Source organism: Somniosus microcephalus, chromosome 9, assembly GCF_052327205.1.
Source record: "Somniosus microcephalus isolate GS21.2 chromosome 9, FLI_Smic_1.0, whole genome shotgun sequence".
NCBI classification, from domain to species: Eukaryota; Metazoa; Chordata; class Chondrichthyes; order Squaliformes; family Somniosidae; genus Somniosus; species Somniosus microcephalus.
In genome coordinates, this window is record NC_140995.1 from 199,991,393 (window position 1) to 200,016,055 (window position 24,663).

General features: G+C 43.6%; 1 protein-coding gene across 1 annotated transcript in view; it reads left to right on the plus strand.

Annotated features, from left to right (window-relative positions):
* The window catches only part of crybg1a (crystallin beta-gamma domain containing 1a), a 298,573-nt gene that overhangs the window by 255,332 nt on the left and 18,578 nt on the right, over positions 1–24,663 (plus strand). Inside the window, exons 14-18 of the mRNA XM_085997737.1 lie at positions 14,168–14,294; positions 15,960–15,992; positions 16,399–16,511; positions 17,564–17,693; positions 23,788–23,927. Coding sequence (XP_085853863.1) covers positions 14,168–14,294; positions 15,960–15,992; positions 16,399–16,511; positions 17,564–17,693; positions 23,788–23,927 — 543 coding nt within the window. The remainder of the gene's footprint in view (positions 1–14,167; positions 14,295–15,959; positions 15,993–16,398; positions 16,512–17,563; positions 17,694–23,787; positions 23,928–24,663) is intronic.

The following is a 24,663-nucleotide window of genomic DNA, read 5'->3' on the forward strand; positions in this document are numbered from 1 at the left end:
CAACGAGCTCATCTTATAAAGGCTACTTCTCCCTTTGAACGTCTGAGCATTGATTTTAAGGGGCCTCTTCCTTCAACGACTCCAAATCGATATATATTTACTGTTGTGGAGGAGTTTTCAAGGTTTCCTTTTGCCTTTCCTTGTGCAGATGTATCAGCTGCTACAGTTATCAAATGTCTGACAACTTTTTGTCATCTTTGGGATGCCTGCGTATATCCATTCGGATCAGGGAAGTTCTTTTATGTCTTCCCAGTTGAAGGAATACCTCCAGAGTCAGGGAATTTCTACTAGCAGAACTACCCCGTATAATCCCCAGGGTAATGGACAGTGCGAACGATACAATGGGGTGATCTGGAAGGCAGTTATGTTGGCTCTGACATCCCGGAACCTTAAGAATACACAGTGGGAAATGGTATTGCCTGATGCCCTGCATTCCATTAGATCATTGCTTTCAACGGCTACTAATGTGACTCCCCATGAAAGGCTCTTCAACTATCCGCGGAGATCCACTACGGGATATTCGGTACCTTCATGGCTTACTATGCAGGGACCTGTGCTGCTCCGACGCCATGTTAGACTGTCAAAGTATGATCCTTTAGTGGAGGAGGTGGAGCTATTGGAGGCAAATTCCCAATATGCTCACATTCGATTCCAAGATGGGAAAGAAAGTACGGTTTCAGTTAAAGACTTAGCTCTTTGTGGTGGCCAGCCCTCTTTTGAGGATATTAACAATAGCCATAATTCAGATAATGTTGATGTCGTCACAGATACTACGAATGTTTCCAATCCTATTGCAGACACTTACAATTCTCTTAGTCTGCCCCCGATGGATGTTCATGACCCTCCCAGTTTACCTTCTAATGGGACTTCCAATCCGGAAACCGTTGATAATTGGGATATTGATAGCCTCCCTGCAGAAGATATTTCTGTGTCTCCTGGTGTGGGAGGGCAAGGAATTTCACCAAGGTTAAGAAGGTCGACACGAACAAGATATCCGGTTGACTGATTAAAAATGGACTTTTAAAATAATTTGATAGTAAAATTTTAAAATTGTTGAAACATTATACATATATTGTTTGTCATAAATAATAAATTGTAAAGGCTACCTAGGTTGAAGTATATTTTAAAAGGAGGGGTGAATGTGGTGATTATTCTTGTTTTATAAGAAGCATTGTAATTGGTTGCCTGTTTTCCTGCCTTGAGATATATGCTGTAAACTCATTGGTAGTTGATGTCATGTGATCTGTGGTGGCCATCTTAAATTCAGTTCTCCACAACTTTGGTTGAGACTGGGTGCTTAAGATGTGCTGCTGGTTTTTAAGGTTAATAAAGCCTAGCTTTAGAAAGGCAATCTACTCTTCATTTCAGGTTGGCAGGCTGTAACTAGAGGGGTGCCACAAAGATCCGTGTTGGGGCCTCTGCTATTTGCAATCTATAGTAATGACTTAGATGAAGGGACCGAGTGTAATGTATCCAAGTTTGCTGATTATACAAAATTAGGTGGGACAGTAAGCTGTGAGGAAAACACAGAGTCTGCAAAGGGATATAGATAGACTTAAGTGAGTGGGCAGTAAGGTGGCAGATGGAGTATAATGTAGGAAAATGTAAGGTTATTCAATTGGTAGGAAGAATATAAAAACAACAATATTTTTTAAATGGTGAGAAACTTTCAAATGTTGGTGTTCAGAGAGATTTGGGTGTCCTCATGCAAGAAACACAGAAAGCTAGCATGCAGGTACAGCAAGCAATAAGGAAGGCAAATGGCATGTTGGCCTTTATTGCAAGGGGGTTGGAGTATAAGAGTAAGGGAGTCTTGCTACAATTGTACAGGACTTTGTACAGCACCTGGAGTACTGTGCACCGTTCTGGTCTCCTTATCTAAGGAAGGATATACTTGCCTTGGAGGTGGTACAACGAAGGTTCACTGGATTGATTCCTGGGATGAGAGGGTTGTCCTATGATGAGAGATTGTGTAGAATGGGCCTATACTCTCTGGAGTTTAGAAGAATGAGAGGTGATCTCATTGTAACATACAAGATTTTGAGGGGATTGATAGGATAGATGCCGAGAGGTTGTTTCCCCTGGCTGGAGTGTTTAGAACTAGGGGGCATAGTCTCAGGATAAGGGGTAGGCCATTTAAGACTGAGTTGAGGAGGAATTTCTTCACTCAGAGGGTTGTGAATCTTTGGAATTCTCTGCCCCAGAGGGCTGTGCATGCTGAGTCTTTGAGTATATTCAAGGCTGAGATAGAGATTTTTGGACTCTAGGGGAAATCGAGGGATATGGGAATCGGGTGGGAAAGTGGAGTTGAGGTTGATGATCAGCCATGATCTTATTGAATGGCGGAGCAGGCTCGAGGGGTTATATGGCCTACTCCTGCTCCTAATACTTATGTTCACAGTGCCATTTTAGCATCTTTGTAACACTCCAGGGTGTTTATTGAAAAGACAATTTGATGAGCATCCAAATGTTGAGCAACTATCATCAAATTGTAATGCAGGTGATTGCTTGGTTTCCATGGAGTTTCCACAATGCCCATATATAAAGACATTTTGCCTAACCTCTTTCCACACTCGTGACAATTAAAAAATTGATAACCCCTCCACACTAACTCCCAACCATTAAAAATAGTCCTTCCATATTCATTCCATCAAAACCTCTCGATTTAAAAAATACCTATTAAATCTTTTTAGTCTTCCCTGCTCCAGTGGAAATAGTGGCAATATCAGCCAGCCATCCAATCCCCCCGGCATGAGGGCCCGACCTATTTAACACTCCACCGGTGAGCCTACCGGAACTTATCTACCAGCGATCAGGTGGCCCGAAATTCATTTCTCTTCATGGACGAGCTACCTTTGGAGGTGCAGTGAGTCCCAAATATCTAGATGAGGTCCGAGCAGACTTGATGGGCAGTATGATCCGTTTCTATGCTGCAACATTCTATGATTCTGTATGTTGACAGAAAGATCCTAAAGATGCTGACGTGGGAAGCTCATGTTGGTGCAAGCAGGGAGTCTTGATCTGAGCTTGTTAATGAATATTGTTGGGACCGAGCAAAGTGAGTCTGAGTCATCCTGCAACTATTTAGAATGTTCCTGCTAATCCGCTCCCCCCCCCCCCGGCCTCTCCTCCCCCCTCTTCAGTCATTGTAGCAATGGCATTCTCAATTAAATTTCCCTTGCAAAGTGTTACAAGGTGGGGGTGGGTATTCACAGTAGGTGGGGTGGGCATTCTTGATTGTTCTCATGCTGCAATGTTTGCAAATGGAAGCAAGAAAGTATTTAAGAAAAGGACCTTCAACATAGTCACAAACAATCCAAATAATGTGAAGTTTCTAATGTTTTTATGTAGTGTTAACTAACTTGTAAGGCAATTTAAAGCCATTATCTATTTAATTTGGAGAGATATTGTTAATTGCCAGAGATGGGTGCAGCAGAGAAGATAACCAGAACTGTTGAGAGTAATTACTACCATTTGATTTGTTTTTAAATTCTTTACGGAGGGCAAAAAATATATAGAAGTAAATTCACTAATTTGTGAATTGCTTTGCACAGATAATGGCAGTTTGCTGCTCTGAATGATTTTAAGCATGTCTCTGTGTCGCGGAGGATCAGATTGTCACTGGTAAATACCTGAAATTAGAGTCTTGGATGCATTTCAAGGAGCTGTCGGAAGCACATCCATTTTAGGACTTGTCTTGCAGCCATTAGGTGTGGTCTTGTTACACAACTAATTGGTTATCGTCAGCACATTTTAGAAAGGTTGCTTGGTTTAGTTCTAGTGATTAGACATGGGTGTAGCTGGACCAACTTATTGAAGTGGAAATCACTGAAAACAGGGTAACCTATTTGGAAAAGGAAGTTTATTAGACTGCTGAGTGGTTCAAACACACATTAACTGATGCTCTGAGGGATTGGAGCCAGTAACAGGTTTGAGGGGTTAGGATCACTTGAACTGATTCTCAAGTGAAGATTAAGCAATATAAAAAGTAATCTGACTGCTTGAGTGCGTTACAGTTTTAAACACTTTCTCGAATGTAGCTTATATAATTAGTGGAGCTCCACTGGTGTTTCACATTGTGAGCTGGAGGTTATATTGCAGGGAGTCATCTCGCCCTCAGTAAGATCCCCGCTGGAGTGGAGCTAATTTACAGAACAAACGGGAAACTGTTCAACCTCCGTCGCCTCCAGTCCAGATCCAAGGTCGTCCCATCCTCTGTCGTCGAATTACAGTATGCAGACGACGCTTGCGTCTGTGCTCACTCGGAGGTCGAACTCCAAACCATCGTCAACACCTTCACCGAAGCGTATGGGGGCATGGGCCTTACACTAAACATACGTAAGACAAAGGTCCTCTACCAACCTGCCACCGCCACACAGTACTGCCCCCCGATTATCAAAATCCATAACAAGGTCTTGGACAACGTGGACCACTTTCCATACCTCTGGAGCCTACTGTCAACAAGGGCAGACGTCGACGACGAAGTCCAACACCGCCTTCAGTGTGCCAATGCAGCCTTTGGTCGCCTGAGGAAGAGAGTGTTTGAAGACCAGGACCTCAAACTCGGCACCAAGCTCATGGTCTACAGAGCAGCAGTGATACCTGCCCTGTTGTATGCTTCAGAGACATGGACCATGTACAGCAGGCACCTCAAAGCACTGGAGAGGTACCACCAACACTGCCTCCGCAAGATCCCGCAAATCCATTGGCAGGATAGGCACACCAACGTCAGTGTTCTTGCTCAGGTCAACATCCCCAGCATCGAAGCTTTGACCACGCTCAATCAGCTCCGATGAATGGGTCATATTGTCCGCATGCCCGATGCGAGACTCCCAAAACAAGTGCTCTACTTGGCAAGAGAGCCCCAGGTGGGCAGAGGAAATGCTTCAAGGACACCCTCAAAGCCTCCTTGGAAAAGTGTAACATCCCCGCCGACACCTGGGAATCCCTGGCCCAAGACCGCACAAAGTGGAGGAGAAGCATCCAGGAAGGCGCCAAACACCTCAGTCTCTTCGCCGGGAGCAAGCGCAGGCAGCGCAAGGAGCGCACGTCAACCCAAGCACCCCGCCCCTTCAACCACCGTCTGCCCCACCTGTGACAGAGACTGTAGGTCCCGCATTGGACTCATCAGTCACCTGCGAACTCATTTTTAATGTGGAAGCAAGTCATCCTCGGTTCCGAGGGATTGCCTAAGAAGATGACTTTGCAGGGAGTCAGGGCTGGAGGTGTCAGTCTGACCGCATACCCCTGCTGCCAACAGATTTAACTGGAATTCACTTTAATAAGGAGGGGAAGGAATTTCTGAAATGTGTTCAGGAGAATTTCCTTGACCAATATGTTCTTGGCCCAACCAGAAGGAGGCATTGCTGGATCTGGTGCTGCAGAATGAGGTGGGCCAGGTCGACCAAGTGTCTGTGGGAGAACACTTTGGTATGAGTGATCATCGTATCGTAAAATTTAGATTAGCAATGGAGAGGAGCAAGGAACATTTTAGAGTGGAACTTCTAAACTGGAATAGACCTAACTTCAATGGGATGCGAAAGGATCTAGTCAGGGTAAAATGGAACCAAAGACTGACGGGAAAAACTATAATGGAACAATGGGTGATCTTTAAGAGGAAATGTTCCAAGTACAGACTAGGTACATTCCAACAAGAGGGAAGGGCAAGGGAACCAAAGCAATGGCCCCTTGGGATGAAGAGGGAGATAGAGAAGATGATGAAACAAAAAAGAGCGCGTATGATGCATGTCAGGTGAATTCTTCGGGAGAGCCAGACCAAATACAATAAGTTGAGAGGCAATATGAAGATGAAAATAAGATTGGCAAAGAGAGAATATGAAAATAGAATGGTGGTTAACATAAAAGGGAACCCAAAAATATTCTACCGGCATGTAAACAATAAGCGGGTAGTAAGAGGCGGGTTGGGGCTTATTAGAGACGAAGAAGGTGATATATGCTTAGAGGTGCAGGGCAAGGCTAGAACACTCAACGAGTAATTTGTATCCGTGTTTACTAAGGAGGTGGATGCTGACAAAATATCGGTAGAAGTGGAAAAGGTAGAAGCAATGGAAGGGGTGAAAATTGATAGACAGGATGTACTAGAAAGGCTGGGTATGCTTAGAGTGGACAAGTCGTCTGGTCCAGATGGCTTGCATCCCAGATTGCAAAGGAAATTGAGGGAGGAGATAGCGGAAGGGCTTGCCATAATTTTCCAATCTTCCTTAGATGCGGGGGAGGTGCCTGAGGATTGGAAAGTGGCAAATATGACACCATTGTTCAAAGGGTGTAAGGACAATCCTAGTAACTACAGGCCAGTCAGTTTAAAATCAGTGGTGGGTAAAGTTTTAGAAACAATAAGCAAGGAAAAAATTAATGGGCACTTGGAGAGGCTTAAGCTAATTAAGGCGAGCCAACACTGATTTGTAAAAGGCAGACCGTGTTTGACCAATCTAATTGAATTTTTTGATGAAGTAACAGAGAGGATTGATGAAGGGAATGCAATGGATGTTGTCTACATGGATTTTAGGAAGGCGTTTGACAAAGTACTACATAGAAGGCTGGTTAACAAAATTGAGGCTCATGGAATAGGTGGGTCAGTGGCAGCTTGGATAAGGAATTGGCTTAAGGATCGAAAACGGCGAGTTGTGGTAAGTGGATGTTTTTCAGACTGGAGGATGGTAGACAGTGGTGTTCCCCAAGGGTCAGTGCTGGGGCCACTGCTTTTTTTGATATATATAAATGACCTGGATATCGGAATACCGAATAGAATTTCTAAATTTGCTGATGACACCAAACTTGGGGGTGTGGCAAACAGTGAGGGTGATACCAATCGACTGCAACAGGACATAGAAAGGCTAGCAGAATGGGCAGACAAGTGGCAGATGGAATTTAATACAGAGAAGTGTGAGGTGATGCATTTTGGCAGAAGGAACAGGGAGAGGCAATATACACTTAATGGCACAGTTTTAAAGAGTGTGCAGGGACAGAGGGTCCTGGGAGTTAATGTGCATAGGTCCCTGAAGGTGGCAGGACATATTGAGAGAGTAGTTAACAAAGCATATGGGATCTTGGGCTTCATAAATAGAGGTACTGAGTACAAAAGTAGAGAAGCGATGCTGATCCTTTATAAAGCGCTGGTTAGGCCACAACTGGAGTATTGCGTCCAGTTCTGGTCACCACATTTTAGGAAAGATGTGAAGTCCCTTGAGAGGGTGGAGAGGAGATTTATCAGAATGGTCCAGAGGATGGAGGATCTTGGCTACAAGAACAAGTTGGAGAAGCTGGATTTGTTTTCATTAGAGCAAAGGAGGTTGAGGGGTGATTTGATAGAGGTGTACAAGATTGACTGGTTTGGATAGGCTAGACGGGGAAAGGCTGTTCCCACCTGTTGGTACAAGGACGAGGGGCCACAGATTTAAGGTTTTGGGCAAGGGATACAAGGAGGATGTGAGGAAAAACCTCTTTACACAGCGAGTGGTGATGACCTGAAACTCGCTGCCGACGGAAGTGGTGGAAGCGGAGACACTCAGTGTTTTCAAGGGGAGACTGGATAGGCACTCGAGGGAAATCGGCTTGCAGGGCTACGGGGATAGAGCGGGGGAATGGGACTGACTGGATTGCTCTACAGTGAGCCGGCACGAACTCGATGGGCCGAACCTCCTCCTGTGCCGTTATGATTCTGACTCTAATGCGATAGTTACTACAAGAATATTAATAAAGAATTTGTAGTGCACTGTGGCATTCTATAGCTAGCAATTATTTTAGAGAAATTGGGGGTAATTTTCACTTTGGCTGCAGGGCAAAAACTGGCAGTTGTGAATCAGCCACTTGTTGTACACCTTTCCCTTGTCAGTCTTCTGTCCATGTACAAAGTGAAAATTATATCCTTGTGTTTTAATTGTAGCTTGTGTTGCATTTGATTTCATAACTTGTGCCTGATACTGGGTTTATTCATTGATCTGATTTGCTGCCAAGTAGCACTTGTGTTACTAAGAAAATGAATGTTGAATCAGCTTGCAAGCTTTGGAACAGTGCATGCACCACATTCCCAGGCTTTTGGGGCAACACAAGGCAGTAACTCATAGGAAACTCGATTTTTTTGTTGTTGCATTCAACCCATCAAAACTAGAAGCACTAATACAAAAGCAAAATACTGCAGATGCTGGAAATCTGAAATAACAGAAAATGCTGGAAACACTCAGGTCAGGCAACATCCGTGGAGAGAGAAACAGAGTTAACGTTTCAGGTCTGGGACCCTTCGTCAGAACTGGAAAAAGTTAGAGATGTAACAGATTTTAAGCAACTGCAGAGGCAGGAAAAGGCGGGAGGGGAGGAAAGAAGAAAAGGGACGGTCAACGTAAGCTCGCGGAGCAGAACCTTATCGCTCTATTAGGCACATTACAGCCTTCTGGACTCAACATTGAGTTCTACAATTTCAGACTATAACCTCTGCCCCTATTTTTTCAGGCAGCAGCTGTTGCTGATTCTGCCGTCTCCATTTGCAGCATTTAATCTCTCCTGCCTTCCACCCTATCACAGACCGTCCCTTTTGTTCTTTCCTCCCCTCCCCCTTTTCCCCGCCTCTGCACTTGCTTAAAACCTGTTACATCTCTAACTTTTTCCAGTTCTGACAAAGGGTCACAGACCTGAACCATTAACTCTGTTTCTCTCTCTCCACGGATGTTGCCTGACCTGCTGAATATTTCCGGCATTTTCCGTTGTTATTTCAAACTAGAAGCATGTTTTGTCTACGTCTGTGATAAATGGATAAATTGTCTTAGTGTCTGTGAACTTGCTATTTTCATGCTAGTATTCACAGGTGAAAGTATGAGAAATATATGGAGATGCCCTTCTAACAGAGTATGTGAAATTATACCAATGTTTCACACCACTGGGGATGAATATAGTGATACACTCATGAAAATACCATCCCTGCCATGTGCTGCTTAGACCTGGAGCAGCAGCTAATACAACAAAATGGTGATAATCAGGTCCTGGAAGAGGATTTGGATAGTGGACTGATTTGGATGGGGCTGAATGGCTTTTCCTTGTTCTTTACTCTCATCATCATCATCATGTGGGCTCTTGCTCATCTTGCTCCAATTGTATAAAGCAATACTTTCAGTTGTTTATGGCTGTTGTCACCTTGCACTTATGCATACATATGCATACCCAGCATCGAAGCTCTGACCACGCTCGATCAGCTCTGATGGACAGGTCACATTGTCCACATGCCCAATACGAGACTCCCAAAACAAGCGCTCTACTCGGAGCTCCAGCACGGCAAGAGAGCCCCAGGTGGGCAGAGGAAACACTTCAAGGACACCCTGAAAGCCTCCTTGAAAAAGTGTAACATCCCCACCGACACCTGGGAATCCCTGGCCCAAGACTGCACAAAGTGGAGGAGAAGCAGCCGGGAAGGCGCCGAACACCTCGAGTCTCTTTGCCGGGAGCAAGCGGAAGCCAAGCGCAGGCAGCGCAAGGAGCGCACATCAAGCCAAGCACCCCACCCACCCGCCCCTTCAACCACCGTCTGCCCCACCTGTGACAGAGACTGTAGGTCCCGCATTGGACTCATCAGTCACCTGCGAACTCCTTTTTAATGTGGCAGCAAGTCATCCTCGGTTCCGAGGGACTGCCTAAGAGAAGAGATGCACACATAAATGGTTATATGGCACCTCCATGACATCTCACAGAAACTACTGACACTTGAGACACCTAAGCTAACGCTCAGTACAGTACATGGCTGTAGGGCACCCATCAATAAAAGCACAGGTGCCAGCTGCATTTAAGGGTATCATTGCCCAAGTTAGTAAAATGATGATGGTTCCTCATAATTAGCTGCAAATGAGGATAATGTGTGCTGGTGTCGAAATCAAGGTGAGCATATTTCTTTTGGGGAGGGTCATCAGGCATGGCACAAACCTCACCAGTATAAAGCACATGCAATAAATTACTTGGCAGTACTGAAACTGTTGTCATGCCGGCAGCCATTTTGTGCATGGGATTTCAGAAACCACAATGAGATGAATGATCAGTTCATTTGTTTTTCGTGGTGTTGGTTGAGAACAAAGTGGTGGCTGGATTGCTGTACCACTGAGTTATTACTCGGTTTACTTTACTTGTGCGAAAGATCTTGCAGTTCGCGAGTCTTTAATGCTTTGAATTCTGAATCTTGTACACCAGCAGTATGCTATAAGTAATTTACTGCAATATGACCTATATCTTAATTAGTGGAAAATATGTATCTGCATATTGGTTAAGGACTGATGCAAAAAAAAACACACAAAATAACTATATTTTGATCAAAGCTACAAATTAAATTTTCAGAACATAAACTGGAGTACTGTGTCATTCTGGGCACCATACTTTAGGAAGGATGTGAAGGCCTTGGAGAGCGTGCAGAAAAGATTTACAAGAATGATTCCATAGATGAGGGACTTCAATTACATGGATAGACTGGAGAAGCTGGGGTTGTTCGCCTTCGAGCAGAGAAGGTTGAGAGGAGATTTGATAGAGGTGTTCAAAATCATGGGTCTAGACAGAGTAGATAGAGAGAGAAAAACTGTTCCCATTGGTGGAAGGGTCGAGAACCAGAGGACACGGATTCAAGGCAAAAAAAACAAAGGCGACATGAGGGAAAAACTTTTTTACGCAGCGAGTGGTTAAGATCTGGAATGCACTGCCTGAGAGAGTGGTGGAGGCAGACTCAATCATGGCTTTCAAAAGGGAATTGGATAAATACCTGAAGGAAAACAATTTGCAGGGCTACGGGGAAAGGGTGGGGGAATGGGACTAGCTGAAGTGCTCTTGCAGAGAGCCAGCACGGGCTCGACGGGCCGAATGGTTACAGCACAGAACGAGGCCATTCTATGAATATTCTTAATATATGATTGGGTACTTTTATGGGATGAGAAATTTAGGATTGATTGTACAATTTGTATGAAGCACTATAAATCTGTGCCCCTATAAATCTCATCACTTGGTTTGTTTTGTATGTACATCTAATGCAATCGTAAGGCTGAAACTCCAATACCCCTCCATGTCAAAGATCATCTTAATGGACATATATTGCCAATTTTTCTTCTTCACTGGGCCAGCGTCTTGGACTTCCCTACCTTATGCCATTTGTGAGAGCACAAGGACTGCAGCAGTTCAAGGAGAAGGCAACACCACTTCTCACGGCAACTAGGAATGAGCAGTAAATGGGCCCTTGCCAGTGTCACCCAGAACAAAACAGATTGGATTCCCGGCCCAGAGTTTAAGTCCCAGCCTTGCCAGCAATTCACACCCAGTTGATTAAAGCTATTCCTGGGAATGGTGTTCGAATAGAAGTCCATACGCTGCTCTGTGGTCCATGCGCTGCTCTGTGGTCCATGCGCTGCTCTGTGGTCCATGCGCTGCTCTGTGGTCCATGCGCTGCTCTGTGGTCCATGCGCTGCTCTGTGGTCCATGCGCTGCTCTGTGGTCCATGCGCTGCTCTGTGGTCCATGCGCTGCTCTGTGGTCCATGCGCTGCTCTGTGGTCCATGCGCTGGTCCATGCGCTGCTCTGTGGTCCATGCGCTGCTCTGTGGTCCATGCGCTGGTCCATGCGCTGCTCTGTGGTCCATGCGCTGGTCCATGCGCTGCTCTGTGGTCCATGCGCTGCTCTGTGGTCCATGCGCTGGTCCATGCGCTGCTCTGTGGTCCATGCGCTGCTCTGCTCTGTACTTATTTTTCTTCATGTTGACACTTAATTAAGGCTGGTCAGTATTAAATAAATTCCCTTAGTAAAAGGGAAACCTGCTCTGCAATATAGTTTTAAGTGGAGTTCGAATGGTGACTTGCAAGGGAGCTATCTAGAGATGGGGTCATTTGTACTGGAGTGCTGCAGACTGGGAGTACCAGCTGTCTGCAGTTAACAGCACTCTATTATTGTATGATTGCCTTCAAACTTTGGCAGGTGAGCTTAACCAGTTCCTGACTGGGCTGTCGATCCACTTTACTGCTGTGGCACACTAGTTCTTTCGGAATGGTGGAGCATGGTTGCTAGCTGTCGCTTTGTATTTTTTTATTCATTCTTGGGATGTGGGCAAGGCCGATATTTATTGCCCATCCCTAGTTGCCCTGAGAACGTGATGGTGAGCAGCATTCTTGAATTGAGTGGCTTGCTAGCCCATGCCAGAGGGCTGTTGAAAGTCAACTACAATGGTGTGGTCTGGATTGACATATAGGCCAGACCAGTTTCCTTCCCTAAAGGACATTGCCTAGTCTTGCCTTGCAATAAACACAACTCCCATTGCCCCATTGTGATGCAGGTTTAATTGCATGTGGAGAAATCAGCAATCCTGATAACTGAGAAGGTGTTCAAGATTATGAAGCGATATGATGAGGCAAATACTGAGATTACCTCCACTGGTCAGTGAGAAGGTAATGATAAGACCCAAATTTAAAATAAACAAAGAATTAAAGTGGAGATTAAAGATAAACTTTATTTGTACAGAGGACAGTGGGAATGTGGAATTCTCTGCCACAAACTTATCGTTGAAGTCATGTCCATAAGTTCTTTTAAAAGGGAATTAGGCAAATGATGATTGGGGGGAGAAAAGGTAATATTAAAGGGCACGGGGAATAAGCAGAGACTCGTGGAAAAATACCAGCAGAGACGTGATCCATTATTAAGGAAGTAATAGCATGACATTTAGAAAATCATAATACAATCAAGCAGAGTCAACATGGTTTTATGAAAGGGAAATAGTGTTTGACAAATTTACCAGAATTCTTTGAGGATGTAACGAGCAGGGTGGATAAAGGGGAACCAGTAGATGTAGTGTATTTGGATTTCCAGAAGGCATTCGATAATGTGCTACTTAAAAGTTTACTGCACAAGATAAGAGCTCATGGGGTTGGGGGTAATATATTCACATGGATGGAGGATTGGCTAACTAACAGAAAACGGAGTCGGGATAAATGGGTCATTTGGCAAACTGTAACTAGTGGGGTGCCACAGGGATCAGTGCTGGGGCCTCAACTATTTACAATCTATATTAATGACTTGGCTGAAGGGACCGAGTGTACTGTAACCAAATGTGCTGATGATACAAAGATAGGTGGGAAAGCAAGTTGTGAGGAGGACACAGTCTGCGAAGGGATCTAGATAGGTTAAGTGAGTGGGCAAAAATTTGGCAGATGGAGCATAATGTGAGAAAATGTGAGGTTATCCACTTTGGAAGGAAGAATGAAAAAGCAAATTATTATGCTTAAATGGAGTGAGACTACAAAATGCTGCGATACAAAGGGATCTGCGGGTCCCAGTACATGAAACACAAAAAGTTAGCAGCAGGTACAGCAAGTAATTAGGAAGGCAAATGGAATGTTGGCTTTTATTGCAAGGGGGATGGAGTATAAAAGTAGGGAAGTCTTGCAACAACTGCACAGGGCGCTGGTGAGACCACACCTGGAATACTTTGTGCAATTTTAGTCTCCTTATTTAAGGACGGATATCCTTGCATTGGAGACAGTTCAGAGAAGGTTCACTAGGTTAATTCCTGAGATGAAGGGGTTGTCTTATGAAGAAAGGTTGGGCCTATACTCATTGGAGTTTAGAAGAATGAGAGGTGATCTTATTGAAACATATAAGATTCTGAGGGGGCTTGACAGGGTAGATGCAGGGAGGATGTTTCCCCTCGTGGGGGAATCTAGAACTAGGGGGCACAGTTTCAGAATAAGGGGTCTCCCATTTAAGACAGAGATGAGGAGGAATTTCTTCTGAGGGTCGTGAATCTTTGGAATTCTCTACCCCAGAGAGCTGTGGAGGCGGGGTCATTGAATATATTCAATGCGGAGATTGACAGATATTTGAGCTGCAGGGGAGTCGAAGGTTATGGGGAACGGGCGGGAAAGTGGAGTTGAGGCCAAGATCAGATCAGCCATGATCTTATTGAATGGCGGGGCAGGCTCATGTTCTTATGAAAGGCTTAATGTCCATTTTCAGTAATGCTCCATGCAACAAAATATTCCGGACTGGAAATGTAACTATAGGCTTGTTGTTGAAATCCATGGCTCTTTCAATAATGTGCTTGTTCCAATGTTGAAATTCCAAGAGTCGCTAAAATTGAACAGTCCCACTTATATGCTAGTTAAATAGCTCAGTAAGAGTAACAAGTGCATTCTCACCTTGATTTGTAGCTGGGTTGCATATGAGAATACTGATTTCACAGGAGAACAGTACGTTCTGGAGAAGGGGCTGTACAGCAGCTACGAAGATTGGGGAGCAGCGAATTTTAAGATCTCCTCCGTTCAACCTGTTCTAGTGGTAGGTGTTTTAAATTTACCCCTTTTGTGTGTTTAAAATTGAGGCGAGAATTGAACAGACCGTGCTGATGATTCAAAAATATTCCAGTGGCACAAGTGTCTTTTACAAGAAAAAGTAACATTTCTGGCAAGTTAAATCACTTGTTTTCTCCTTGTTTTGTTTTAACATTGGAGTACAACTATTTGAAACAGAAGGGAAGACTGGAGAAAAAGCAATCAGGGTGTTCCCCTTCCCTTCCGAAAAAATGTTTGCAGAACACATTGCTCCAATTTCATCTTGACTTTAACATTTGAGACCAGCTGGGTAACAATTGCATAAAACTGCTGAAATAAACCATTCCTGCTGAAGTGGTATTTATCTCCCTGGCTGCTTCGCGTATCAACCTTAGCACATTTTATTATGTGGTAAATGTATCTATTGTAGATGCCTATAATATATTAAAAATGTCATGTCTGTGTGCACTTCCTTTTGACAAAACCGGCCTTCGTTTTTTCCACAATTTCTTCAATATTTGCCATTATAAATTGCTTTGTTCACATCTATAACGGAAACTATCTCTGTAAATTTGTTATGGTGTACTTGCACCCTCCTGCCAGTGGTGACACTGTAGCACCTCAGTCTTGCACCTCTCTGCTCCTCCGCATGTATTGCAGAGAAATTCCTACGCTCCAACCAACTATACTTGTAATGCTATTTTGTTCCTTCTCTGCTTCCCAAACTACCATACATTTTGCTATGTGTCAGCTGTGGCTCAGTGTCACTTGCCTCTGAGTCAGAAGGTTGTGGGTTCAAATCCCACTCCAGGGACTTGAGCACATAAACCTAGGTTGACACTCCAGTGCAGTGCTGTCTTTTGGATGAGACGTTAAACTGAGGCCTGTTTGCTTTCTCAAGTGGACGTAGAAGATCCCATGGCACTATTTCGAAGGAGGTCAGGGGAGTTATCCCCACTGTCCTGGCCAATATTTGTCCCTCAATCAACATAACATAAAAAATAGGTTATCTGGTCATTATCACATTGCTGTTTGTGGGAGATTGCTGTGCAAATTGGCTGCCACATTTCCCACATTACAACAGTGACTACACTTCAAAAATACTCCATTGGCTGTAAAGCGCTTTGAGACATCCGGTTGTCGTGAAATGCGCCATAGAAATGCAAGGCAAATAAAGGAGGCTTTGGTTGAAATTAGAAAAAGGCCCATTTATGACTGATGTCAGGATGTTGTTCTTCCCACAGAATGATCAAGACATGGTATGGATCTCTGGGTAGGGTAGTGGAGGCAGGAACCCAGAATAATTTAAGAATGTATATTTGGATGAATTAAGAATGGCAGAATGGACTTTCTTATCTATGTCTATTTTGTGATATCTGCTTTGTACACACCTTTCCTCTTCATGGGGAGGATGACTGTGATGTTTAGTCATCTCAGCAGATACTGTGAATAAGTCATACGTATTAGCTCGGCTGTTTAACAACAAGGCATGATATTAACCATTCTCCATTTAGTCACTTCAGGTAAGTAGCTATTTTAGTCGGGGGGGGGGGGAAGAGAGGGGATAAAGAGACTATAGCCACTAATGGTAATTAGGTCTTCCTTTAGTGAGTTCCCTGCTCTGCTCTAGAATTTAAGAGGTAGTAGTAAACCTCAATCTTTTTTTTTACAGGATATGGACGACGGTGAGCTATCTAAGTTCAAGGTATGGTACAAAGTTTCATATGTTCATTTACTTTTGTTCTGTCAATATTTGTTGAGGGTTCCTGATGAGTGTGTGGGTAAACTTTGAACGGGGATTTCCTCAAATTAAATTGTGATTGTGATTTCAGTAAGACTTCTGTAATTTAGAGTAAATTATCACAATCTGTGGTTTAAAGCAAATAACAGAGCTGAAATATTGAAGCAGTACATTTTACATATGGAAGCTTTTTTGACATAGCTAAATGAATGAGAGCTTGCCTTCTTGAGTTTTTATATATTTTCATCACCTAAGATTAAGTTAGGGTGTTTGCTATATTAGCATTTTGATTATTTTTGATTTGTTCTGTATCTATTTCAAGCATATCGTATGTCTTTTAATTATCGGTAAAACTCTTGATGATGTTCAGGTGCAGTTTTTTTCGGAGCCTGAATTTCAAGGCAGTGCTGAAGTCTTCGACGTGGACACAGTCCAATTTCCAGCTGGGTTTTCACCCAAGTCCTGCAAAGTTCTGTCTGGCAAGTGAGTGCAATTAACTTAGATCATGACATGATTTAAGGTCCCTTGATAAGGTGGTTGTGGGGCACAATTATAATTGTTTTAACTGAACAATTGGATAAGTAGGACATTTTAATATTGATGTTAGATGTATTTTAATGTTTTTTTATTTTCAATGCATCATCGTATAAACAGCTAATCTTTTTGAGGAATAATCCACGCTAAATAGTGGATTTTTAACAGTTCCTCCAGATGAACTGTCTTAAATTTTAATCTATAAAGTTTCAATGTGCAGTACTTATCGTTCAGTGTGAGAGAGTCTCATTCACTACAAAGACACACAAATCCACCTACCGAGCGAAGTGCTCCTCTGTCGAGACCGTTGGCATGCAAGACATTTTATTGAAAATGATTTGTCTGTTCTCCTTCCTTTGGGGATCCTCACACATGTTCAATGGTTGGCACTGAGTACTGCTTGATTGGACCTACTGCAAAAGGTGTATATGTATGGTTAGTCACTGGCCTTTCACTTTAGGGGATGCGATTTGATTGCAGCTAATACAGATAGGAAGACTTCTGGCTGTAAGGTTCTTTTCAAATGCGTTGGGGTTTCTGAACCTGATTACTAGTAGGCATGGAGTGATACTAAATTGGCAATCTGGCAGGATATTTTTCCTGAAATTGACGGAAGTGAAAATTAAAAAATAAGAAATAAAAATTGGTGCAGCAGGGTTTCTCTTCTGAGATGGAGGAGGATATCTATTGAGAAGGGGTTGAGGATAATAGAAATATTAACATTACGTTGATTTTTATGTCTTCCCCCCCCCCCCCCCCCCCCCCAGTGGGGAGAGGGTGAAGGACTGATTTTAGTGTAGCCTTAAAACAGCATCAACAAAACAGTATAAAACACATGGTTTGAGGGGGCTTAATAGACATTTCATACTCTGAACCTAATTTTTGTTTTGTATTAGGAGAGCTTTACTTTGTATCTGACTGCATAATACCTGTCCTGGGAGAGCATGAAACTGGGTGCCCAGAAAGGAAACTAATCGATCCATTGTACGTGTCTCTTGCAGCTGGGTGGCTTCTGATGCAGAGAATTTCACTGGTAACCAATATATACTTGAGGCTGGAAGTTATCCTGATTTGATCATAATAGGATGTGCAAATGATGCCTGTATCAAATCCGTGAAGACCGTAGGCTTTGTAAGTATCGCTTAGATATTTACGCTTTTACTGAGGTCATTTCTGATACTGTTAATCTGTCCTGCAACAAAACAGCTGCCAATTTTCTATTCCAAGTGGAAGATACATAACTCATCCTGGAAACGTGCCGTGTCTGTCCGCACCGACACTGTTGTGTATGTAACCGTTTACCTTTAAGGGAACTATAGAATGTAACCGTTCGCCTTTAAGAGCACTACTTTAGGGTGGCACTATCTATTGGCTCATGTATACTGTAATACCGATAGTGACCACACCAGTATATAAGGGTTGTGATACGTTAACTAGGGCAGAAATCGCCCAGACCTCTGAATAGTAAAGACCTGTTTTGTTTGTACTTCTAAAGTCTCTGAAGTTATTTACTGCACAACCTACAGACTTTACAGTGGCGACGAGTCCGATCGTACCCTGCGGCAAGACTAACCAGTAGCAGAGAGCTTCAAAAAGAAAACACGAGGCTCCGTCTACTAAAAGTATAGTACTTACTGGAAGCTGGAAGATTAACAGCAAAGCTGCGGCAGCAACAGGCACAGATTACCCTGCTACCACATCTTGAGCGAGCCAATCAGCCTAAAACAAGGCGGCCGAAGAGACTGTGAGTAGTTAAAACAAATAAATTTTTAAAAAAACGGGGTAGAAGTATTTGGAGGAGAAGGGCAAAGCATTCGGGTCCAACGGCGTCGGGTGACAGCCGGACCGCGGGCAATGTGAGAAGCCGTGCAGCAACCGCTGCCACGAAGCGCTGAGCCTGCGAGTAGGCGCGGGAGTGTCAGAGCCGAGAGCCGCGCGAGCGGGGGAGCCAGAGCCGAGCGGGAGGCGTTGCAAGCCAGCGATCGCATCTCCAGATAAGGGCCGAGAGCCGCGAGAGCGATCGGATCTACAGATAAGGGCCGGCAGCCGCTTCGCGATCCAGCGATCGCATTATAGATAAGGACCGCACTCGGGCTGACAGACGGCGTCGGGGGACCGGGTGAAGACCGCCAAGCGCGGGAAAACCGCCATTGAAGTGGGCGGGGAGAGCGAGAAGCGCGGGAAAGCCGCCATTTTTCGGGGAAAACCGCTGAAGAAGAAGGAAGAAGTGGGAAACCGCCATCTTGGAAATTATTAAGAATTTCAGAAAAGTAATAAGATTTTTCAGAAAGGCTGGTGTGTTCTCAAGAAGAGAGAAGAAAATTAATAAGTAAAGTAATACTTGTACTGTTCTCAAAAAGAGAAGAAGATGCCTAAGCGAGGAAATATTAATGACTTTAATGCAGAAATAGAAGATTGGGCCACGTATGTGGAACGCATAGAAATATATTGCGTAGCCAACGAAATTGAGGATGACAACAAGGCAATAACTTTGTTAAATTCGATGGGAGCAAAAACATACGGGCTTTTGAAACATCTAATAGCACCAGTTAAACCAGTGGACCAGACCTTCGAAGAGATCGTAACAGTGTTGAAGGATCACTTGAACCCCACACCGTTGATGCTGGCTGAACGATTTAAATTTTACGCCAGAACCCAGAGGCAAGATGAAAGCAATGCGGAATACTTAGTCGAACTGCGTAAGCTAGCGAAATACTGCCAGTTTGGAGGGAATTTGACAGAGGCGCTGCGGGACAAGTTCGTATGCGGCTTGGCCAAAGAAGGAACGCAGAAGCGACTTCTGGAAGAAAACGACCTCACACTGGACAGGGCTGTCCTCATAGCTTCATCGCACGAAGCCGCAGCGAAAGGGACGGCGGAAATGCAGCTAAAGGCGGCGGCACTCGGGGTGGACCAAATTACAGCAAGCACTCCCAAATGCTACCATTGTGGAAAGACAACGCACGACCAGAATCAGTGCTGGTTTAAGAACCAAGAGTGCAGGAAATGTGGCAAACTGGGTCACATCGCGAAGGTATGCAGGTCCAGAAAGAAGACCAACAAACAAAGGAAGCCACCACCACAAGAAAAGTACAACAAGGTGCATCAGGTGGCTGAAAAGAGTTCAGATGAACAAAATTCAGACTCAGACCCAAACAGCCAGGAGTTGGATGGTCTGAGAATCCACAATGTGGGTAAAGTAACTGATCTACAGACGATCTGGGTCACACTAAAAATAGCTGGAGTCCAAGTACGAATGGAGCTGGACACGGGATCAGCTGTATCAGTCATCAACCAAAAGGACTACCACCGACTATTCTCTCACATACCCTTAAGAAATACCAAGTTCGTATTACAGACATACACGGGGCATCGCGTATACCCCATGGGGAAAATAAGAGTCAAGGTGAGAGATAGGGGTAAAGTACACCCAAGAATGAATTTGTACGTACTACCTGAGGGAGGACCACCACTTCTAGGATGGGAGTGGATCAAGAAAATAGACATGGAATGGCACTACCGACAAGCAATGACGAGTGAGGACTCGGTGCAGACAAGCAGCTCAGACTCTGAGCCGGAAGACGATAAGTCCAGCTTATGTATGAAAAACAAGGTTAACATTAACTCACGGACTAAGGTTGGGAAATCGATGGCGTGCATAAAGACAGAGAATTCTGAGTCTGTTCAAGCTACAGACATATGCATTACGGAGGAACACCGGGCTCGAACTCAACGCTATTTCAAAGTACAACAACAATTAGAACAATTAAGTTACCGCCTCGTACAAGAGATGAAAACAATGAAAAAGTTCTATGACACCGAATGGGAGAGTCTGGAAAGACAACAGAACCTACTGGCTCAAGCAGAGAGCGACCATAGAGCCATCGTGACCAATTACCGATCACATCTCCCTGATGATGTTCAGGGGTTAGAATATTTGCATGATCTAGAGATACAGCAGAAGGGCAAATCACGCTGCACTGAGGATTTTGTTCTGCAATTAGAGACGGAGCTAGTGCAGGCAAAGTTAAGAGAAGTTGAATCACAGGGTGCTCTTAAGGAGATGCAGAAACAAATCTTGGACATGGAAAAGAGAAACGCTTCTTTACCTGATGAGAATAATGTGGCCATGTTGCAAGAGGAGCTTATAGCGGCGAAACTGAAAGAAGCTAAGCAAAGGATGTTGGAACTTGAAACGCAGAACCAAATCAGCGGTAATCAGCTATGTCAAGCAGAGAAGGAGTGCAAGGGTCTACATGAGAAGGTGCAATATCTCTCAGCCCAAAATAAGGGACTACTCACTCAGTTAAATGAAAGTAAACGGGAAATGGCTGAGATGGACTGCAAGAATAAAGAAGAGTTGATGGCAGTGAGACTTCGAGAGGCAGATAGCATAGCAGCCTTGGCTGAACTCCAACAGGAAATTGCGAAAGAAACAAATGAAGAGGAATCTTCAGGAAGCCAGGATTTTATTCCAGTTCTTCTCTACGACTCCTTACAAGCAGAGTGCGAGAAGTTGAAAAAACAGTATGAACAGGCCCAGACTACAATTCTGGAGGGGGTTAACTCAGCAACCTCCGAAAAGCTAGTTTCGTTGGAAGTATATGAGCAACTCAAGGTTGAACATGAGCAAGAAGTCCAAAGGCTGCAGGAAATTCTTGAGGAGCTCAGGGCCAAGACAGACTCATCGGTAGAAGTTCCATACATAGATGAGGATGTAGAGGTGAAAGACATGGCAGAACTCATAAAAATATGGAAGGAAGCCCAAGACAAATATGAGGCGGCAATTACCGAGGTTGACCGACTTGAAGAACAGTTTCAACTGGGAATGGGCCCTGAACATGAGCTAGAGAGCATCGAGGCGCAACTTCTCCAAGCACTGGAAGCCAAAGTACAAGAGGAAGAGAAGATGAAAGCATTGGAGAAAATGATGGATGAAATGGAGGAGTACGCTGAATTACGTCCAGGGAAACAGGAGAATGGGGAAACAGCTACTTCAGTAGAAGGATTAAATAGCCTGATAACGAAATCCCTGAAGGAAGGGAAAGGATTGAACGCACAAATGAGGCCAGGAGGGAAGGAAGGGCAGACATCCGAGGAAGAGCAGGATGAATATGATTGCTTGAAGAAGGGTTTTGACCTGTTGAGTGACACCGAATGTTATGAGGATGTGGTCTGCCCAAATTGTGATGGGAACTCCCAAAGTGCTGAAATCCTGAGGAAGCACTTAAGGTCTAAGGAACATAGAGAGTTGGTGGCGCTACAGATGGCAGCCGGGAAAAGAGCTCGGAGAGTTTCAAAAAGGCAGAAAAGAAAAAGAAGCAGCAGAAAATAATAACTGTTTAAAATATTATTACTTCTACTACCTCAGTCCGAACACTACGAAAGGTGCTAAATTTGTAAAAAAAATCCAGGGACATTATCAAGACAGCCAGTGGGTTGTATAAGTCCGCACTGCTGGTTCAACAGGATGAAAGTACAAGCTGTTAAAAAAAAAAAAAAAAAAAAAAAAAGGCTATGGAGGATGCTGTCTGGAACGAATTAATACCAGAGACTGAATTTATGAACTGTTCCCACAGAGACTGAACCTGTAAACTGATTCCGCTGAGAGTATGTTTGTAAACTGTTATATGACGTTGACTCCATTGAGAGTATATCTGTAAATTGTTATGACGTTGACTCCATCGAGAGTATATCTGCAAACTGTTTATATAAAGTTGAAGATTGTATGTTTAACGGGATTCTGTAAGTAATAAGCTAGGAAGGGAGGAGTGTTGTGTATGTAACCGTTTACCTTTAAGGGAACTATAGAATGTAACCGTTCGCCTTTAAGAGCACTACTTTAGGGTGGCACTATCTATTGGCTCATGTATACTGTAATACCGATAGTGACCACACCAGTATATAAGGGTTGTGATACGTTAACTAGGGCAGAAATCGCCCAGACCTCTGAATAGTAAAGACCTGTTTTGTTTGTACTTCTAAAGTCTCTGAAGTTATTTACTGCACAACCTACAGACTTTACAGACACGGTCACAGCATCAGATCCTAATCTTTGTACTTCAGTTCATAGATGACAGACACGCACGTCCTCGAACAAAAGAAGTTATTTTCTCTTATAAAATATGTATGGTAGCTGTGCAACTGTGCTTCTTTAATATAACCTTTATACAGTATGAAAACTCGCATCCTCAACAAACGTGGAAAGATCAGTTGGGAAGGACTTGAATTCCAGTTTGCTGTTGGGGATCCCTGCCCCTCTATTGCTTGAGCACCAGGTCCATCCCGGAACAGCAATGCATAAGAAGATGTGCTTTGTTTAACTTTTTAATACAAAATTGTTTTTAGATCGCAGTGGTACTACTCGCATCCTTTATCTCCTAAATTTGTATTTAGATTTCCCCTGATCGAGCTTGCAGCACCTTTATATGCTAATAAAGTGAGGGATAGAATCATAAAGCACGGAAGGGGGCTATTCGGCCCATCGTGCCTGTGCCAGCTCTTTGAAAGAGCTATCCAATTAATCCCACTCCCCTGCTCTTTCCCCATAGCCCTACAAATTTCACCCCTTCAAGTATTTATCCAATTACCTTTTACTATTGAATCTGCTTCCACCCTTTCAAGCAGTGCATTCCAGATTAACAATAACTCGCTGAGAATTTTTTTTTTGTTGTCATGTTGCCGCTGGTTCTTTTGCCAATGACCTTAAATCTGTCTCCTTTGGTTACCGACCCTTCTGCCACTGAAAACACTTTCTCCTTATTTACTCTATCAAAACCCTTCAAAATTTTGAACTCCTCTGTCAAATCTCCCCTTTACCTTCTCTGCTCTAAGGAGAACAGCTCCAGTTTCTCCAGTCTATCCACGTACCTGAATTCTTTCATCCCTGGTACCATTCTAGTAAATCTCCTCTGCACCTCCTCTAAGGCCTTCACATCCTTCCTAAATTGGCCGCAATACTCCAGCTGTGGCCTAACCAGTGTTTTATAAAAGGTTTAGCATAACATCATGACTTTTGTACTCTCTGCCTCTATTTATAAAGCCAAGGATCCTGTATGTCTTTTTAACAGCCTTCTCGACTTGACCTGCGACCTTCAAAGATGTGCACGTACACATCCAGGCCTCTGTTCCTGCACCCCTTTTAAAATTGTACCATTTTGTTTATATTGCCTCTCCTCAATTCTTCCTACTGAAAGGAATTCAAACATTTTTTTTGTTTTCACAGTGCTTCTCCATGCCAGGCATAATCCTTTTTTCACGGGAGAAATTTGAAGGAAAGAAAATTGAACTTGCTTCAGAAATGCTGAACCTGGCGTTACAAGGATACAATAACCACATCTTTTCTGTCAAAGTTAACGGTGGCATGTAAGTACATCCTTGTCCCAAAACATTTAATACACCGGACACTCTCGTGACCAGACCATGCCAAAGTGTTGGAAGACTTAAGTTGTAACTATTGCATGTTCATTATCTCCAAATTATATTTAACTCTATAGTGTCAGGATTCTCACTAAAGTTGGTTGTAAAAAAGAAACAATTACAGTAATGCAGATTCTCAAATGGTCTAATAGTCTCAACAAATATTAAATATTTTATTTTGGTTTTAAATGTGATGACTGATAAATATCTGTCGCATAGAGGTGGATTAAGAATTGCATTGAAGAGGAGTTAGTACGTTCTATAAAAGAGCCAGTGTGTATGTAAACTTGCACATCTGGTGGTCAGCAGGACTATGGGGCAAAATTAAACAACATTGCCTCACTCACGCTGGCCCAGCCAACTGGTGGGGTTTCTCCAGTTTCCTCCGAAACCCGGAACACTACAGCCCATGTGTAGATGTGTAGGTATTTGCATATACTCAGTAGTATTGTGCTTTTTAGAGAAAGAAAGAATAAACTTTCACCTTTTACGTTCTCGGGACATCCCAAAGTGCTTTACAGCCAGTGACATACTTTTGAAGTGTAGTCACTGTCGTAATGTAGGGGAATTGATGTCTGTCTCTACCTACTTTCTGTAGGAGTCTGCAAAGCAAAGGTGGTCTGACTTGTAATTGGCTGAGATGGTTTCAGTGTGAAATGCATTGGTGAATGGCTCAGTTGTA